The sequence below is a fragment of the Lissotriton vulgaris genome, chromosome 5 (genome assembly GCF_964263255.1).
Source record: "Lissotriton vulgaris chromosome 5, aLisVul1.2, whole genome shotgun sequence".
Classification (NCBI taxonomy): Eukaryota; Metazoa; Chordata; class Amphibia; order Caudata; family Salamandridae; genus Lissotriton; species Lissotriton vulgaris.
Genome location: NC_141693.1, coordinates 1,568,884,269 through 1,568,904,443, shown reverse-complemented (window position 1 = coordinate 1,568,904,443; position 20,175 = coordinate 1,568,884,269). Strand labels below are relative to the sequence as shown.

At 43.2% G+C, this 20,175-nt stretch overlaps 1 protein-coding gene and 1 gene segment (V, D, J or C); both read right to left on the bottom strand.

Moving 5' to 3' along the window:
• The window catches only part of LOC147716684 (Ig gamma chain C region-like), a 520,390-nt gene that overhangs the window by 281,476 nt on the left and 218,739 nt on the right, over positions 1 to 20,175 (bottom strand).
• LOC147716686 (uncharacterized) overlaps positions 1 to 20,175 on the bottom strand; it is a 241,853-nt gene that overhangs the window by 47,597 nt on the left and 174,081 nt on the right. The window contains exon 8 of the mRNA XM_086923644.1: positions 144 to 473. Coding sequence (XP_086779770.1) covers positions 144 to 473 — 330 coding nt within the window. The remainder of the gene's footprint in view (positions 1 to 143; positions 474 to 20,175) is intronic.

Here is a 20,175-nt window from a genome sequence, read left to right as displayed (position 1 = left end):
GAAGTGGCATTTTTGATGCTTCACTTCTAATCCAGTGCTCTATGCACTGCTGGGAAATGCTCTTGCAGTCTGGTGGGACACTTGCCAGAGGTGAGAGAAACATGAAATCAGTATGGCACAAATAAAGAAATAATTGTATGTACCAGTGTGAAGACTGATGTTTTGTCTGACACTCAGCTCTGAGGATATGTGGCCCACCACACATATGTAGACAGAACCCGCCAGCCACTCAGCCTGTGGAACAGTCAGCAGGCTGGTCAGGGAACAGAGCTGGATGCTGTGGTTGCACTGGATATCAGTGCCAATTGGGACGGAGAGCCTTGTGTTGTTGCCATTCTCCCACTCCACAAAGATGTCTTCAGGGTAAAAATCCTTGACCAAGCAGACTAGGGTCAGTAGTTTAGCAGAATAGACCTCTTCAGCGGTTGGAGGCAAAAGGGTGATGATTGGGGGTTTCATTTGACTTGTTGCTTCTGAAATTGAAAGAAAGCAGACATTTTACATATCTTCATAGATGCAAAATGAACTCATCAGCTGAATTAGGGGCTTGGGAGATGAATCTACATGTATGGATAAACCGATAAACAATAGCACAGAGTCAAGGGCAACTGTTATGACAAAGCTTTGGGATAAGAAAATAGTTCCATTGCATGGCAGAAAACCAATATTCAAAATACTGTTTAATGTAAAAATCATGGCCTAAATATTGTTACAAAAATATGACAGATATTCCATCTGCAGTATTACAAGTGCACTATATCCACTGGCACTTGTAATACAGCGGATGGGATATCCGTCACATTTGTGATACATAGTAAAATGGTTCAGTATCTATACCGCTAACACGCGATATAGATACTGACTTGTGTATCATTGTGGATGAACTATCAAGCAAATTGTACTGATAATCATAATAAGCCAGATTTATTAGAATCTTACCCTCTCCGTATTACTTTGCCCTTAAGATTTTAGCTTGAACGAAATGCTTATGCTATGTGGTTCACCCTTGAATTGGAAATAAAGGCTGTATGAATCTCATTTTTGGAATGGAAATAAAGAGAATTTACCAACAACATTGAGACGTTTAATTTTCAATTTTTGCAATATTGAACAACATCATTTATCTCTCTTGATACCATCAGGTTAAATGCCCTTTAGAAATTTATTTTTCATTTCATATCTCTCTGATAGAGTACTCCGTGATTTATCTTTTAGATGTCTGTCTCTGCAGTATTATCGGTAGCAGTGGGTACTGTTTGGCGGTGCACCTATGTAAAAAATTGGGGATGGATTTGGATGTGCTGTATTGTTTCTTGGCCCTCTGCTTTATAGGTGCATGATGGAACAATAATTGGCAAGGCCATTGGGGTCAAGGGAGAGTTTCTTTAGGGTTGGGAGGATCTGACCTATCTTGAGTACTCCTGAAAAGATGGCTAGAGTGATGGAGCTTTTAATGATAATAAGTAGTGTATTACTTCTTTTTAAGAACTGGCAGAGTCTGTGATAGACTGTGTTTTGAATTACGACAAATAAGGGATGCATCACAGAGATGTGGGTGAGAGTAGAAGCAGGCTTCATTTTGATGTGATATGGTATCTTCTGTATTTTGATTCTGACGCAGAGATTGAAGGCATTGCATGTATCAGTGCTGAGTGGGATTAGGGTGTCAGGCAAGGTGCTGATGCAGTGCTTTATTCACTAGAAGAGCATTGTGCTTGTGTTGGAAGCTATAATGATGATGTTGGTTTATTACTGGCTTTGGTTGAAAGGATAGGTTGTCATGCAGAAGGACTTCCGTTGTGCGAGGTCATTGTTGGGTTTTTGTTTTCTTTCACTTTCTTTCCTGTCATGCGAATAGAACATTTGATGTTGTCCTAGTCTATGGAGTAGCATGGCGCTGAAGAGTTTAAGTAGCACTTGGAGTCTTAGTTGAAGCTTGCGTGTGCATATGGTTTTCCTGTCGTGCAGAATGATATTGATATTAGATGTGGCTTGGATGTTGGATGTGGCTAGGGATGAGTTTGAGCTTTAGGTTGTTTTTTTTTTAAATATTTTTATTGAACATTTTTCCATTTCCAATTACACAAGAAAACAAGAAATCTTTTTCCACATAGATTAGTAGCTTTTTCAGAGATGCATATCAAGAAACAAAAGATGAAATAAAAAGAAAAAGAAAGTGAAGCAAGAGCATAGATGCAGTCTCTAATTACGCCCACAAAGATAATAACACGCTACAAAAAAAAAAACACCCAAAGAAAAAATACATTCAAATGAAACACATGACAAAAGGAAAAAACCGAAAAGGAGAAAACCAACATCAACTTTGTTTTTTTGTTTCTAAAAATTCTCCTTCCATCTCATAACAGGTTTCCATATACGTTTCTCCAGGATTTTACCTCTTTTAACTTTCCTGTCATATATCCCTTTTTCTAAATGATATATTGCCAGAAACTTAGCCAGCCATAGATGAAAAGATGGGGCTTCCTTATCCAGCCATGCAGTTGCCACACAGAGTCTCAAAACTGACATAGCCTTAAATAAGAAGAAATGCGAGCCAACCTGCTCCTCGCCCCCCCTACCCCAATCATAATCCATACTGGCGTAAGTGCAATTTTAATTCCTAAAGTTTGATCCAAGAAAGATTCAATTGCTTTATGCAGTAAGCTGAGCTGAGGGCATGTTGCAAATAAATGTATAATATCAGCCTCTAAGCTATCACACCGGGGAGAACAAATTCCAGTAATCCCACCCCAAGGTGCTATCCTTGTAGGTGTATGGTACAAGGAATATATTGTTTTATAATGTTGAGCTTGCAGTGGTGCTGAACAGAGTAAGGTTTGTCCCATCTCAAGAGAAGTCTGAAAACATTCCTGGTCCACCTGAAGTTTATCTGCCCATTTCTTTCCATATTTTTCCAGGTCATCCGGCTTAGTCATGCACAGCTCTGCGTAAAACCTTCTTACAGAGCAATCCGCCCCCTCCTCAATTATACCAAAAATCCTATTTTTATATAGCCTAGCAGGGCCCCCTTGCTTGATTCTAAGATAACTCCGGATTTGCAAAAACTTAAAACATTTGTTACTAGGAATACCAAACTCCCCCTGGATATCGGCAAACTGAAAGACGCTGTTAGCCCCGATCAGATCCCACAGTTTCCTAACCCCTCTTCGCCCCCAATCTAGCATAACCGAGTCTGGAAAGATCTCTGTTGGAAGGAAGGTATTTCCATCAATTCGAGTATAGGCACTGAACCTGCCAATCCCCAGTTTTTTACATAGTAATGCCCAGACTTTATATGCCGCCCTGAGTGACTTAAACCTGGTTCTTTTAAAATAATGTGGGTCTGTAAATTTCAAGAAGCAATTCTCCGCATTACCCTCCCATAAGTACTGCATATATATCAATTGATCCTACCTTTAAATCTGGATCTAGGGGATCTCCCCCCATCAAACCACACATATACTGAATGGCCGCAGCCCAGTAATACATCTTAAAGTCAGGAACTGACCATCCTCATCTATCTCTGGGAAGGGTCAAAACACGAAGGGCCCTCCTGGTCTACCCTTGTGCCCAAATGAATCTATTAATAAGGTGTTCAATTGCTACAAACCATTTAGCATAAAAAATAAGTGGGATTGTCCTAAATAAATAAAGAAATGTGGGCAAAATAATCATCTTCACAACATTTGTACGCCCTACCAAAGTGAGGTGCAGATTATGTATTCAATCAAGATCAGTCTTAACTTTAGACATTATGGGTCCAATATTGTGTTCTACAATCTTATCTAGGTCTGCCGAAATATTAATCCCCAAATACAAGGCTGAGGGAACTACCAGTGTGTTGTCGCAGACCACCTAACTGTTCTTAATAATCTGTGTCTTGGGGCCATTCAGTGCATCGCCCGAGATTCGACCAAAGAGAGCAGCTTCTCTTTCTACTTCCTGGAAGGCGCTAACCGGGGCTGGAGTCACAATTGCCACATCGTCCACTTATACCAAAGTTTTAAACGCTTGGCCCTGGATCCTGATCGGAGGAATCTGGTCATTTAACTCTAATTTTTGAAGTAGAATTAGAATTGAATTGAATTAGAATTGGTCCATATACACTGCAAATAGCAATGGGGAACACGGACACCCTTGGCGAGTGCCCCGGCTAATAGACACTGCAGAGTTATAACCCCCATTAATTCTAAGCTGAGCTGTAAGGGCCTGATAGAGCACCTGAATTCCTGTGACAAACCCTTCACCAATACCATACCGCGTTAAAGCTGACCACAGGAAGTCCCAGGAGACCCGATCAAATGCCTTTTCTGTGTCCAAAAACAGAACCGAAATAGGGTCCCCTGAGACTTCCGTGGCATCAAATAGAGTTATGACCTTGCGGACATGCTGGGCAATTCCCCTCCCTGGAATAAAGCTGTGTTGTGTAGAGCTGACTAGTTGCCCTATTCTCTTACAGAGCCTTGACGCCAATGCCTTCGAGTAATTCTTAGCATCTGCGTTCATTGAAGTGATAGGTCTATATGACCCTGGTTTCAAATGTGATTTTACTTTTTAAGGGATCACAACAATATCGGCGCCTGCCCACGACCCGGAAGCTTGTTTCCTTTCCAGTAAAAGAATTGGCTGGGTAGTTTGGTCTGCCCTGTTCCCATGATGCACTGGGCCAGGGACAGACTAATTTGCATGTAGCCAGGTTCTGAGCTGGGATGGTGCAGTGAGCTAAAAAACGGTGATGGATCAAGCCCTGATCTGTTGACTGGGTACGAGTGTTCTGCTTAATTCAGATACTCTGTCCATCACCACCCCCTTTTCTGAATCGTTTTGTCCACCATAAGCGTGGAAGGGTATGCTCAGACATGAGACCCTTGCTCACTGCACCATCAGGATTCAAGCAAGCCGGGCCGAAGACGTCTGTAATGCCAGAAACCGGTCCCCGGAAGCTTGTTTCCTTTCCAGTAAAAGAATTGGCTTGGTAGTTTGGTCTGCCCTGTTCCCATGATGCACTGGGCCGCGGACAGACTAATTTGCATGTAGCCAGGTTCTGAGCTGGGATGGTGCAGTGAGCTAAAAAACAGTGATGGATCAAGCCCTGATCTGTTGACTGGGTACGAGTGTTCTGCTTATTTCAGATACTCTGTCCATCACCACCCCCTTTTCTGAATCGTATTGCCCACGACTCTGGCACAGATTTTCCTGCCTCGGCCTGCAAGATTGTATCAAGCAAGTCCGGCTGTATTGCCGTTTGGAAGGTTTTATAAAATTCAAGAGGGATTTGATCTGGACCCACAGCTTTACCTGAGAGGAGACTATTGAGAGCCACCTGAATTTCCTCCGCAGTCAAAGGAGCATCAAGCGCCACCCTCTCTTCCTCAGTGAGGAGGGACACTGTAACGTCCCCCAGATAACGTTAAATATCTGCGGAATCTTCCGGCTGATCCTCACTATATAGTTTAGTATAAAACTGCCTGAAAACCTCCCTAACTTCCTCAGCATCAAAAGTTATACCCCCCACACCATTTAAAATTTCCTTAATCTGTCCTGAGGCAAGTCTCTGTCTTGTCCGCACTGCAAGATTATGCTCTAACCGCTCATTCAATTTGTGACATTGCTCCTTATTCGTCAGATAAGCTGCGGCCGCCTTGGTTGCAAGACCCTCGTTTATCTCTGATTTAATACTCACTATTTTTAAGAGTATTGCATCCAGGGGAGTGCAACTCCGAACTGCAAGACACAATTCCCTTTCTGCCTCTGATACTGCCCTAACCAACTTGCTAACTCTTCTGCCTTCCTGCCTTTGTTTATACATACTGTAACTTAATGTCTCCCCTCGAATCCCAGCTAACTCCTGTAGCCGTGGTCCCCCGATTAACTTGCTAAAAAGTATCTATCCAATTATTCATATGTTTAATACAATCATTGTCTTTAAGCAGCTTTCTTTCAAATGTCCATATGGATGTCCTCCAATTCCCTCCTGCTATTTCACGTGTTAAAACAAGTGGGTTATGATGAGAAGACAAACGGGGAAACTTCTCTATCTGACTTTTAGACAGCAGAGAGTTAGATATAAAAAAATAGTCCAGTCTTACACAGACCTTATGTGGGGCAGAATAGAAGGTGATTTCAACATCTAATGGATTCAATCGTGGCCACATATCAGAAAGAGCTTTATGCTGTACCAGGTTACAAATCGCTCTCTTACGGCCTCCATAACGCTGTCCATGCTCTGTACCCAAAACCCCCACCCCATTTATATTAAAATCCCCACAAAGGACAATTGGCTCAGGCCAGGATACCAAATCTGTGTCTAAGAACTGAAAAACATCTGGGTCATCCTCAGTGGGTCCATATATTGAACCCAAAGTGACTACTCTATTATTTATTCCACATTCCAACAAAACCCATCTGCCCCATTGATCCTCCTTTTTTTAATAACCTTGACATCCCTTTTAGACAAAATGGCCACCCCTAGCTAGTCTTAGTCTCCTGCCTTGAATATACTAGTTAAGAGAACCCCAATTGCTCCATTAAATAGGCTTTTGACCCTTCTAGAAGTGTCTCCTGGAGACAAAGAAAGTCCAATCGCATTAACCTCAGGGCGGCCGCGACACGCTGTCTTTTCAAGTGATTATTCAATCCACACACATTAAGCGTAGCGATTCTTATACTCATTAGAACAAATCGTAAACCTGTCCTAGCCAAGCAACTAGCACATTATTACGTGTCTTCCTGATTTTCAGCAAAAACTGCTTCCTCTTTTTAGAAACGCATCATGTCTATCTACTTGTCTGTTTCAAAGTTGGTACTGTGCTACACCGTGCAAACTCTCCCTCCCCACCCACCACCCCTCCAGCCCCCACCCCCCACTTAAAACTAGCCCCCGCCTCCCCCTCCCCCCATACAGGCAAATAGGTCATTCATGACCTATGTTTGACAGCTCAGACTGCAACAGTCGCAACCCCCCCTCATCAAATTCCAATCCGATATGTCGCTTGATACCCCCCTCAACCCTAGGTGACTCCCCTGCAGGCTTCCTATAGCTAAGGTGCACCTCCCATTAAACTGAGAAGGAAAGACACATGAACCATGGGAGATTTAAAGCTAAACTAAAGTGAACCTCCCCCCACCTAACCTCCCTTATACCCCTTTAGGTCTGTAAGGTACTGCTGGGCCTTAATCTCTGAAAAAACATCCTGACTTGCCCCCTCACAATGGTATTAAGCCTTGCTGGGTATAGTAGGTAGGCTTCATGTCCTAAGTTCTGGAAGGGGGCAATCAATTGCTTAGGCCTTCACCTTCTTTCTACGGTGGCATGGCAGAAATCCAGCCAAGCAAAGAACGAAACCCCATCAAATGCATGCCTCTCTTATGGTTTTGACTTCTCCATGATTTTCTGTCTTAAGAAGGTAATTACCAATATATACAAGAATTGCTCGAGGTCTTGTTTCCTGAGACGCGCCCTGAGATGCCCCATAAGATTTTTTCTGGGTGAACGGGAAGCGATGCGCTCTCTGTACTACACTTTCCCACTCCCAAGATGCCAATTCAGGGAAGGCCCCCTTAAACAACCTAATCACAAATGACCTAGCATCCTGTCCTTCATTCCCTTCCTCCACCCCCAAAAGTCTTATGTTATTGCATCTCTGACGGTTCTCGAAATCCTCCAATTTCCATTGGACATCATCCGCCATCTTCTCCTGCGCCTCTTTAAATGATTGCCATCTCGAAACATCATCTTCCAACCTCTCCGTTCTCTCTTCCACATGGGCAACTCTCTCAGCCATCTCATCATATAGTTTGTTCATTTTCCTCATCGAGTTCTGAATTTTCTTTTCCGCCTGTTTAGCTCTCCGGCTTTCTACTCTGGCTTCGCCCTGCATTTGCTTGAGGGTGGTATACAGCAAGTCAAGTGAGGTGGCTTGAGGCTGAGTGTCCATGCTTTTCTGAGTCTGAGTCAAAAGTGGGTCGACCTCCGGGCCTTCCTGACATGGATGGGAGGTTGCGGACTAGTCCCAATAAGGTTTCCTGCTTGTGCCTGCATCTAGTAGACTAAGTGGGGTTTTTAACTTTGACTTTGATCTTTTTTTCCCCTGGTGGTGTCCCCTCTGGGTCTGGGTCAGAGGCGCCTACTGCACTGAGAAGCTTACCACCGAATCTGAGTCCGAGATACTGATAAATCTGCCATCAGTAGATATCTCTGAATCTGTTTCATCATTAAGAGGGGATCCCCTTGTCCAGAGCCAAAGCATGGGCATGACCTTCATCCCCCACCTCGACCCCTGATTTGGCCAGTACAGCAGAAGAGACCGAAGGAAGCTTCCCCCCGGATATAGTCGTTCCATTACTTGGCAACCTCTCTGCTTCTTCTTGATTAATACTAGCAACATGGGAGTTAAAAATATTAGAATCCTCCATTCTATTCTTAACCAGTGTCGCATCCCTATTGTACCTTTGTCTTTCCCCCAATTGTTCAGATTTTGTAAGTCCTGAGCCTCAGGAATCGGGAAAGTGATGGCAGAGACCTCGCTCAATTTCTCCTGTGTCCCGCCGGTAATCGTCCGAAGCTCTGCTTCCGCTTGCGATTGTTGCCAGGCAACCATTCCAGTGTCGTTCACCAGCACGGAGCCAGAGCCAGTTGCTACTACCTCAGCTGGTGCTTTCGTCTGAAAAGACTCCTGTAGGGTTGGCTGCCTTAAGGCTGGTTCCTTGATATCCTTCTGTTTGCCCCCATCAGTGGTCCCTTTTGCCGTCGCTGCCTTACGAATGATTCCAGCGACGTCTTTTACTCCGCTATCTCCCGTGGAGATACTGCCGCCATTGCCGCGTGCATCGTCCATTTTTTACGATGCCTCTCCATGCCTGGGTCGAGTGACGCCGTCCCTGGGGAGCAGCTGTTTGTTCCTTGCCGGTAGTGCCATTTTGCAAGTCCTTTTGCTCATTTTGTGAAGTGGCGTCCTTCGGCTGCTGCTTAGGGCCCTTGGATGCCATATCTCCTTTTCCTCGAAGCCGCCACCAGCTCCGGGAAAGTTATCAAACTGTGGCACTAGCGTTACCGAGATCCAGAGTGCCCACCGAAACAACAGTAGATCACAAATACGTGCTAATAGGTGGTGACTAGCAGTCATAGGGGTCTCCAGCATTCCAGCATTAATGCTTGGGAGGAGGGAGAGGAGGCTGCGACTAACTGCTGCAATCAGTCAGCGGCAATCTTGCCCGTCTCCTGCTGAGCTTTAGGTTTTTGATCGATAAATGTTTGAAGGATTTGATAGCATGTACGGTTTAGAGATTACCTTTTAGTATAGGCTGGACACTGAGAAAATTATGGTGATGACAAGGTGGTTGGTCCAGTCCAGGGAAAAGGAGACTTGCACTGAGTTGCTGATTATGTCAAGAAGACAAAGCCAAAGATGTATCCTCTCGAATGTCTTGGTTGGGTGACATATTCTACCAAGTTGAGTATATCAACAAAGTTATGGAGTGTGTATCCTATTTTTCCTTGAAACTTGCTTTGTCTGGGAGGATGAAGTCACCACGGAGGTTAATTTGGAAATGCTCAATGGATGATGGTGAGGAAGTTGGAGAATTTGACTATGAAGTCCTGTAGATGAGGTGGAAGATGGCAGACTTAGTTATGAAGTGTGGGAAGAAGCAGATGAGGAGCTTCATGATGTTGACAGTTACTTGCTTGCCTAAGGTGTGCATCAAGAAAGAAATGCACTACACTTGGGCTTAAACTGTATTGTTCAGTACCAGTACAGCATTTACCCCCGAAATCAAGCTACTTTGCTTGATGTAACCTTAGAATGAAATCCTATGTTTGTGCTAATGACTTCAATTCTGAGAAACAGAGGAACATCAAATCAAAATGAAGTTGACCAATTTAGTGCGAGCAGGATGGTTTAGGGGTGATGTTAGTCGTAAAACACCCCAGCAATCAGTAAGCTAAGTCTCAAGAAGTGATTATTTTCCCACAGTTTCTTTGCAGCAAAAAGGACCTAATGTATGAAGCATTTTAAGGGTTGGAAATGCTCCGATTCAGTGTTTGTGACCATTAAATGGATCTTTACTGAGTATGAGTCCCATTTTAGGAATCAGAAAAGTTTTTCTGACTCTTAAAATGAAATTGCAAATAAATAATGATTAGATATTTGGAAGAGTCCCTTCCAAATGCTAAATCATTAGCATTATATGTATTCATGTTTTGCGACTGAAATCTGATAGAAACATTTAAGTTTTACCAACCCCCACGATGTGGTGGTAACCCATTCGCAAAAGGAAAAGGATCCCTTTAGTACGCCTCATATTTGTGATTTTTTTTAAGTATGTTTGGGGGGTAGAAAGTGGTCCATAGGACCACTTTCAACTCTTAAACAAATAAAAACATGAAACCTTTCTTTTTAAATGCAGCCATTTCTCCTTTAAAGAAAGAAAGCTAAATTTTAAAAATAAAAAAATTTATTTATCCAAAGGGAATCACAGACCTGGTGGTCTTCGTACCCCAGTAGGCTACCATCCCTGTGATGGCTTACAATCATAGTGAGTTGCAATCTGCAACCTAATTTGTGTACATTAATGAGGTAGGCTGAATTGTAACTGACTCCTAATGTAAATTTTCCGAAGTAGCCTTTTTGTACATATGTTTGTTCGGAAAAGTATTTACTGGTCACAAACTGTAACCAGTATTTTGCAGTAGGTAAATAGTGCATCTGGTCAAAAATGATCTAATAAGACCTTCCATTCAGAAGAAAAATACATTAGTATGAACCACACCAATTGGTTTCTAATCCTGAATGGATTTTAGTATTCCATAATGTTATAAAAAAAGAGATTTGTAAACTAGTATTACCTCCTTACAGAGGGAGCTGCGATTGTGAATTAGACTAAGAAGTGACTAGGTGTTCTGTCTGTCAAATATTGTCTGTTCTGGCTGCAATAAATGCAAAGCAGGACATCCTAGGGACCAAGTTTTGATTTGAAACATATCTTTGAAAGGTCACCTCAAATGCGACATTAATAGGGTACCTATATACAAAAATGTTGTTCTACATTAAAGAATTGAATAATCAAATAGTTCTCTTCTCTGTTTGTGAATCGTATAACTTGACATGCTAAATTGATTATGAGATTTATTTGATGCACAATGGGTCCTTTTATTGGTCTTGAGAGTGGTCTAACAGGGCACACAGATCATGCTCCACCGAGGAACATAACGTTAGGCACTGGTGGCAGTGACTTCCCAAGAGGTAACCCTTTGTTTTTTTACAAGTCTCCAAACAAGAGAATGATTGTTTGGTGTTACTATCACATGGCAACAGAGAGCATGAACATACAACAGTGCTATGAGAAGAGCAACTGATCGGTTGAAGGCCATAGAGGAAGAGATGACCATCAGATGTGGACTGGTGGGGCTTCTGTAATGAAATAGTGTTCAATTCTGGTTATGTCTCGGCTTCCATGCTTTTTGCAGGACCACTCATTAGGACATTTAACCAGTTCAGAAATTTCACTCAGTGCATGATTTCATTTTCTGTTGTAGAGCAATGAGTTCAGTTCTTGAAGCCACGTCTTGATTAATATTTCTCTTTGAAGATCACACTTCTACTACTATGTTTTGAAGACCTTAAAAAGAATTGAGGCCACACCTCCAAGATTAAGAGGATAAATAGAGACAGTCAAGAATGAGTAGTAAATGTTGAAATCATTTCCTCTAGGATTGGATGCTCACAAAGTGAATCATGAATATGCTAGAGAAAAGGAAATGCAAAGACACGCAATAGAGATAAGCAGCACAGAAAAATGAGCATATTAAACATTTATACGAAATCAAAACAAAAACAAAACTAGATATTTCAAATAATGAAGGCAATGAACACAGAACAAGTGGCAAAAAGTTCATGAGGGTGAATGCTCCTTGAACTAGGGGTTACGAATGTTAGACTGGAGGGTGAGATGATTATGAGTAAGGTGCAAAATAACTTGAAGATGCCAATCTTGAAGAAGAACCCAACATAAAAACTGGATGGGAAGACCGGAGTCTAAAGATCATAGTGTGAGATGGATGAAGAGAGCTGGGGTGAGAGGTCGTAATGGAAGACTACTTTTTAATAAAATAATTGCCTTTGTATAACTACACTTCTGTAGCCATATTTTCTTTCTCATGCTAATTATGTGTAAAGGAGCTGGCCATCTTTGGGGCTTAAACCCTCTCTTTCATAGCTTGGCTCTTGCCACATGAAAATGTTGATTATCTTGCTCAGACAAAAAGTATACAATCTTGACACAACTCCAGGCTGTCCTCTTCTTTTTCCATGATCTCAATCTCTGGCATCTGAGTATGTCCTTTTTTTCCTGAAAACATGTGAGTCTCCTGGAAAGCCTGTTTCGAAAATACTGTATATTTTTTGTGTGGCCTTCACTTTGCAGCATTAACGTTTATACCTTTGCAGAGAGGACTCATTGTTAGATGATTCTGTGATCCTAAGATGCATTTTATTTCTTAATAAATATTTTAGGCCTTCAGTAGCCATAGTGCACTTTTTCTTTGACACTGGATTATAAAAGGAGACTAGACTTTAAAGTGTCAGAGCTCGAGGATATATAGTTGAAATAAAAGTGCCACCTACAAAAGAGTGTTAGTAAGAAAAGGTGCACTGTTGGATACGCTTAAATCAAGATAAATAAAGATAGTGGAGTAAGTTAATTTGTTTAGTCAGTGTAAATGGGCGTATGCACGTTTTTTTAGATCAGGGCAATAGTCACTTTGCTACTAATGCAATTTTGTGTTTTTCTATCCGAAAAATCGTTAAATCAAAAAACAGATTGTAGAAGTAGGGCTCTCCCAAAGATTGCAGATTCTGTAGACAGTCTAGGGGATGATGTCAGTCAACACGCATGCAGCTACCAGGAGGAGCCATCACTCAAATAGGCTGCTACTGGCTCATTCACTTGTTGAAGAGATCTAACACGACCACATGTATTGCTGGAAGCTGAAAGATGTGAATGTAGTGACACTCAAATATCGAATATCTTGTGGCCTTTGACGGAATTAGCAGTCTTGTTCTGGACCGAGTGCCATTGGTAAGGTCCCAGGTACAGAAGATAATGTTTTGCATTTTTATAAGTAGATATAAAGGGTGGGGATGTGATGTGGGGTTGCCATCTTTCAAATGTACGTTCTGTTTCTAATTATGTGATCTACGATGTCACTGATGTTCTAACCGGTTAATGCGATGCACTGAGGAGCGGGTTACACAACTCATGCTGTGGCTCTGCACCTTGGGAAAAAAGTGGTGTTTACTATGCAAATTGTGTAGATTGCTTCTCTACAAATTGGTGATGAGAAGCCTGAGGTACAGTTCTGGACCCACTGGATGTCTACTGGTGACTTAATTGTGGAAATTATCAGAGACTGTTGAATCCTCACAACTACAATGCTTTTATTTTTATATAAAAATGCAGACCAAGAAGGCACGCCTTCTCAGCTAAGTTTTCAACTCGGGATATCGTTAATCAAATTTGTGTTTTTTTGTTATTCAGATCCTTCATCAGAAGGCAAGAGCAGATGGAGTGAAGGTCGCGTGCCAGGTACTTCAATATATACCTACTGTTTTCAAGCTAGGTTGCGCACTCTTCTCCAGTTGATCCCACGAGGTATATTATGTTTGTGCTGACTACTGGTGAATCTAAGCGCAGATGGTGATTCTAAGCGTAGATGAAGACGCAACAAGCCATGTTCCTGCATCTTCTACGAGGTCAAGCTTTGTGACACCACATAAGTGCCATCTCGGTAGTACTGCTGATTCAGAGGCATTTGTCACATCAGAACCGAGGTAGAAGTTTGACTCTTATCGGTCAATTATGAACGGAGTTAAAAAGGAGTGTTTTTTATTCCCTGTGACTGACACAGCAGATGAAACATAATTGAAAAGATTGTATGATAAGTAAGTTACCTTCTTTAACTTATTTCAAGGTTTTTGCAGTGCTAAATGGTGACGAGTGGACAGTGTGGTACTCACTGAACTAGTCCATTTGAAAATATGAGCACACAGAACTTCACCATGGAGAAGTGTGGCTCAATGATTAGAGCGGCAGACCCTGATGCAGAGGTCTAGCCCAGGACCAGGGTTCAATTCCCCACCTCGGCGGGTCTTGGGCTCAAAATTCCATGGACCTGATAATTCTCGCCTCGGTGCCTATTCCAATCATGGAGTCCCACTCTGCGACTCTGGGCAATAGCTTGCTTAATCTCCACAATGGCCCCCACAACGCTATGGATGCCTGGCCTCCACCTTGGGGGTGCCCAAGAGTGGATGCCTCACAGGGAAAGCCAGGATGGTTTAAACAGCGGTATTTGTACAAGCGCCTTGAGACCCTTGCGGGTGAGTAGAGCGCTATAAAAGTATCAATTTACATTTACATCAGCCCCTTCTGGCATTCTGGTCATCTGGTTCTGAACCGTCTTTACGGTGGCCAGAATGGAAGGATTGCTTTATAAACTACATTTACATGATGGACATCGATGATGCAGGAAGGATGTCAGCTGAGCAAAAAGAAAGGATTTTGCTACATTGGGGTTGGAAATGTATAGTCGCATGTCCAAAATATCTGTTGTTGTGGGCATCAATGTATTTGAGGCTGTAATTAATGATTTAGGTAAGCATGTTGCACCTAAGGTATGAATGGGTATTACAAGATACGAATTCTTCCAATGCAAACAAGCTAAACTCGAAATGATCGTTGAGTATGTCGCTGAAGTACAGAAACTAGCTAGTGATTGTAAATTTGGTACCTAACAGGAGGACTTATTAGGGATCAGGTAGTCATGCTTGCTAGAAATCCAGCAATACAGGAAAAATATGGGTACGTTGTGAGTCATCACTAGATGACATATTAGCAATTGTCAGGAAATTTAACATTTCTGAAAAATGGGCAGTGGCATTAAAGCAAGGGAAGAAAGAAACTGACTCAATTAACAGAATTTTTAACAGCTTTAGTAACAAATCCGGTAGCGTTCAGAGTAGTAAACAAATCAAAATTGAAGGGAAAAAACAGGTGTGTGATGGTAATGAACATCTTGCTTGCAGCAAAAACGACCCTGCCCTCAAGCAGAAGCGTAGTAAACGTGAAATTAAAGGCCACTACACAAAAATGCGTAGAAGGAAGAAATGTGTTAAATGTATTTGGGAAGAATCTGGGAATGCAGAGAGAAATGGGTTAAACAAATGGTCAGATAATGAGGAATTTAACATGATTATTAATGTTAAAGAAAAACTAATACTAAATATAAGCAGTAATATTTGTAAGTGTAAGCCAGAATGCTGGATGACAGTTGGCCGGTGTGTTGCTGAGCATTTATGCTGATTCCAGCTTACCCTACACCATTGTTAATGAGGAGGTGTAGAAGTAAAAGTTTGTAGATAAAATAGGAGAGACTTTGCTTGAGTCTGATATACATCCAGAATGGTATGGTGGAGAAAATATTGATATCCTTTGAATTTGATAGCTGACTATCAAATTCAAACATAGGCTTACACAAGGAATACTATACATAGCTAAAAGGAGGTCATCCATGCTGGCATGGTATGATCAGAAGAAGTTGCACATTATCCTGGATTCCAATAGCAAATAACAAGTTTTAATAGTTGACGAAGGGACAGCAGTGAGAGACATGAGGAAAAGACTTCATGGGTGATGCATGCCCAAAGGTGCATAAGGTCAGGAATGTACCTATGGCAGTAAGGGAAGCAGTTTCAAAAGAGTTAGAGAAGTTAGTGTCTTCAGGTGTAATTGAACTGATGGGAGCATCTGAATGGGTTTCTCCATAGGTGGAGGCCCAGCGCAACAGACAAAATAAGACTATTCGTTGATTTGTGTCATTTGAACAATAACATAATCATTGACCAATTTCCTTTACCTAAAAGTCAGCAAAATGGTTACAGGGTGGAAAATGGTTCTCAACAATTAACTTGTCATCTGTGGCCCATCAAATCTCGTTAATGCCTGATTCAATTAAACTCACAGCATTTTCTACTTCTGATGATTGGTTTCAATATAATCTCATTCCCTATTCGTTTAGCATCAGCTGCGGCTGTCTTTCAGTGATTGATGTTTAATTTGTTTGGTAAAGTAAAAGGCATGATGTTTTTCAGGATGACATTGTGATATTTGGGAGAGCAGAAGCGTTCATGATTCCAAATTATCAAAGGTGCATTGGATTCTTGAGTCCAAAGGATTGAAGGTTGAATTCACGAAATGTATATTTGCAGAAAAAAGTGTGACATACTTACGTCATGTGATTGATGAATATGGGGTTAAATCCAAACCATCATTAGTGCAACCTATTAAGAGCGCTCCTACTCCAAGAAGCAAGGATGATGTTATGTCATTTTCAAGTCTTGCTGAATACTATGCTAAGTTCATTCCTAGGTTCGCTGAGAGGTGTTATAAGATCAGGCAGTTGTTGAAGAACAGCAACAAATCTGAATGGTCACAACAGTGTGAGGAACATGTTTCCAAGATAAAAGATTCAATTACAAATGTGATTATGTTGCATAGTGTGAAACTCAAAACCGCTTCCTTGTACAATCCCAGGGGAAATGATATAGTTGAGAGTTTCAACTGTGTCATTAAAAGTGTCATTCAACCTGCACGTGCCAACAATCTGGACTGGGCTGTTCAGCTGAAGAAAGCTGTGTGGGCTTATAGAGTCACAAAGAATGAAGCTACTTAGTTATCACCTTTTTTAACCATGAGAGGAAGGAAACTCAGAACTAAGTCTAATCCTGGCTTGTTATTTGGTACCAATGTGTAGTCATGGTCCATTGAAACAGTCAGGGAGACTATAGCATGGAATCAAAAGAAGAGTAAGAAGTACTATGACTACAAAAACAGCATTAAACCTGTGAATAAAGAATAAGGAATAAGGAAACTGGGTTTCGTGGACAAGGGAGAAAGCAAGTTCCATAACCCAGAAGAATTGGTGGAGGTGTTACATAATGCTGTCTGTTTGGGACATGGCAAAGTGTGGAATCTCAAGTGTGCGGTGATTGAGACGAAGGACATGTGGAAGGACTTTCACCATAGTACCAATGAACGTGATTTTGATTGGTTGGATGAGAAATGTACTACTACTTGTCTATGTGCAGTGGGAGAATTGGATATAAGACACATGGAAAAAGACATTGAATCACAAGGAGTGACTCAATCACTTAATTCCTCTGGGAATACTAAATAAACAAGCAGTGTGCTGCTTGTTTATTAAAATTTAAGTTCTCTGGTCAATTGCCTCATTGACCCACCAATTCTCTTTATTTATTCGTACATATTCAAATACAGTATTTAGGAATAAACTTGCACTTATAATACAATATATACATTCACCGCCCATTCCACTGGGCCTTTTATTTGACTTCAGGGTTGCGCCAGCAGGCCACAATCCAGATCACCTGCCCCATACGTTAACCCCCTTCTGGTCAACAGAGCCGCGGGTGAGGAAAGCGCCCACTTGGGCAACCAGCGGCCTCTGGGGTAGGGCTGAAAAGCCAAGGCCACCAGCAGGTCGGCCCCAACTCTCCCGCCAGCCCAGAGTCCATACTGATTTAGCAAACCTGTTCAGAGTTAACTGTCTCTAGACAAGAAGTTCCCGTGGTATTCTTGTCCGGAACCCCGCTACTGCCCTAATCGAATCCTTATTAATAGGGATGGGTGGGTGGGTGTCTTCTCTTGGAGACGTCCGACTCCTGGATGATCAGCGGACAAAGAGGGGGCCTCTAGGCTGGTCGCGGGCTTTTAAGCCTCGCGCTCTACTAACACTTCCGGGGCGTACCTCGTGCTTTGTTCCCATTGGTCCAGACGCGACGCTCACTTCCGGGTCACGCAACCCGGAAGTGAACCGGCTCCGGGTCGGCCCTTTGGCTGCCACTAACGACGCCATTCCCCCATGGGGGTTGCCGCCTTCCATAGATGGCAGACAAAGTGCATTCTCCCCCCGCCACACTGCATGCTTTACAAGGACCCAACCCCACATCAAACTCGGGAGTCGTACTTGATTTTCTGCAGTGTGCTGCTTGTTTATTAAAATTTAAGTTCTCTGGTCAATTACCTCATTGACCCACCAATTCTCTTTATTTATTCGTACATATTCAAATACAGTATTTAGGAATAAACTTGCACTTATAATACAATATATACATTCACCGCCCATTCCACTGGGCCTTTTATTTGACTTCAGGGTTGCGCCAGCAGGCCACAATCCAGATCACCTGCCCCATACGTTAACCCCCTTCTGGTCAACAGAGCCGCAGGTGAGGAAAGCGCCCACTTGGGCAACCAGCGGCCTCTGGGGTAGGGCTGAAAAGCCAAGGCCACCAGCAGGTCGGCCCCAACTCTCCCGCCAGCCCAGAGTCCATACTGATTTAGCAAACCTGTTCAGAGTTAACTGTCTCTAGACAAGAAGTTCCCGTGGTATTCTTGTCCGGAACCCCGCCACAGGACGAGGAGCTTACTGGCGGACTCGACCTCCCCCCCCCTGCGCTCAAGAGCTTCGGAGACAACTCCTAGGACTGTTTCTATAAATATCTCCAAGCCCGCCTCCGACAAGTGTACTCCGTCCTTTGCATATAACTCCGGCCTTTCTGCCTGAATTAATTTATGGCGAATCGGTTTAATACTCGATTGTCTCAGGATTTCCGCCACCGATTGGTTCAGTCTTTTGACAGATCTGTTTATAGCCTTCATGGGTGCGCCCCGAGCCCACACGAGTCTCGGGATGACTTCCGACCACAGTACCATAGCTTCTGGGAAAATGTTTTTGATTGCTGCCAGGGTAGAAAACAGGGATTCTTTCACTTCTCTCCTCCCGCCTGGAATCATGTCGTTGCCTCCGCAGTGCAACACGAATACGTCTGGCGAAGGCATGCCTTTTGCCAGAGCCGCTTTTATATCCCTCGGGACGTCCGCCAGGCGCTGCCCGCCTATTCCCACCCAATGATGGTCACAACCTCGCATCATGGTCACCCTGTCCCTGAGTGTCTTTTCGAAGTGCGCCCCGGCCCTGCGAATGAAAGAGTGGCCGCACCAACAGATTTGGGTTCTCTTAGGGGAGGTACCTAAAGTAAATATGAAGGATAAATGTGAAATACAGGCAGTCGATTCCTACAAAAGGCACGCAAGCGAAAGATACGTCAGATTAATTGCGGGCGGATATAACGTTCATAACAAGATGATTTCCAGCGACCCAACCTTTTGATTACCTGTTCGGGTAGGCCTAGGCCAGCGGCCGTTGTCGCTGCTCCAATTCTAAACGAATGTGATGTAAATTCGGCCGGATCCACTCCGATCCGTGCCAAGGCCATTTTTACCACCCGAGTGAACTGGAACCTGGCAAGGGGTAGCCCATTCTCATGGATCATCAGTTCCTTGGGGCCTGATTTGGAGAAATACCCTCAGCAAGTTGACCGGACAGAAGGGTTCACCCTCTACTCTACCCAGTTGTAACCAGGTACCCCTACCTAGCGGATCCGTTTTCGATCTCCGCACCCTTAGCCGTAGGACACCTTTGGACTCGATTATATCAGAGCACCTCAGACCCCCTTCCCTATCTGATTTAGAAGCCGGGAGTAATTCTGAAATTCGCAGCGCCCCACAGAAGGCTAAGGTATAGGCCACCCGGAACAATTGTGTCTCATACTGGGAGAAACAAACTAAAGGGAGAGCTCCTAAGATTTTTATCAGTTTTTCTACGTCTATCGGCCTCCTACAATCTTTCTCCCCGGGCGCAAGGCGCTCCCAACCTCTCATTGCTCTTCTAACCCTCTGGTCTTTAGTCGGATCAGACACCCCCCGTAGACCCGCGTAAAATGCTAAAGCCGACAACTGCCTTTTCATGAATGCTACCGACTTCGCTTGCTCTTTCTGCTGCACGATGAAACCTAATACACTCTGGGGGGCAAAGAAGTCCGCTGCACCCACACCCCTCATGTATGCCATATACGACTCCCATGACCTCTGATACATACTCATAGTCCTTGGAGCCAAGGATGCAGATATCAACTCGGGGGCTGTGGGGCACCAAACTTCCATAGCTCCGCTGGGAAGGCTGACATTGACGTCTCCGCCTGGGGCCAATGCTCCCGGAACTCTGTCAACTTAAAACGAGACAATGCATCAGCCGCTTTG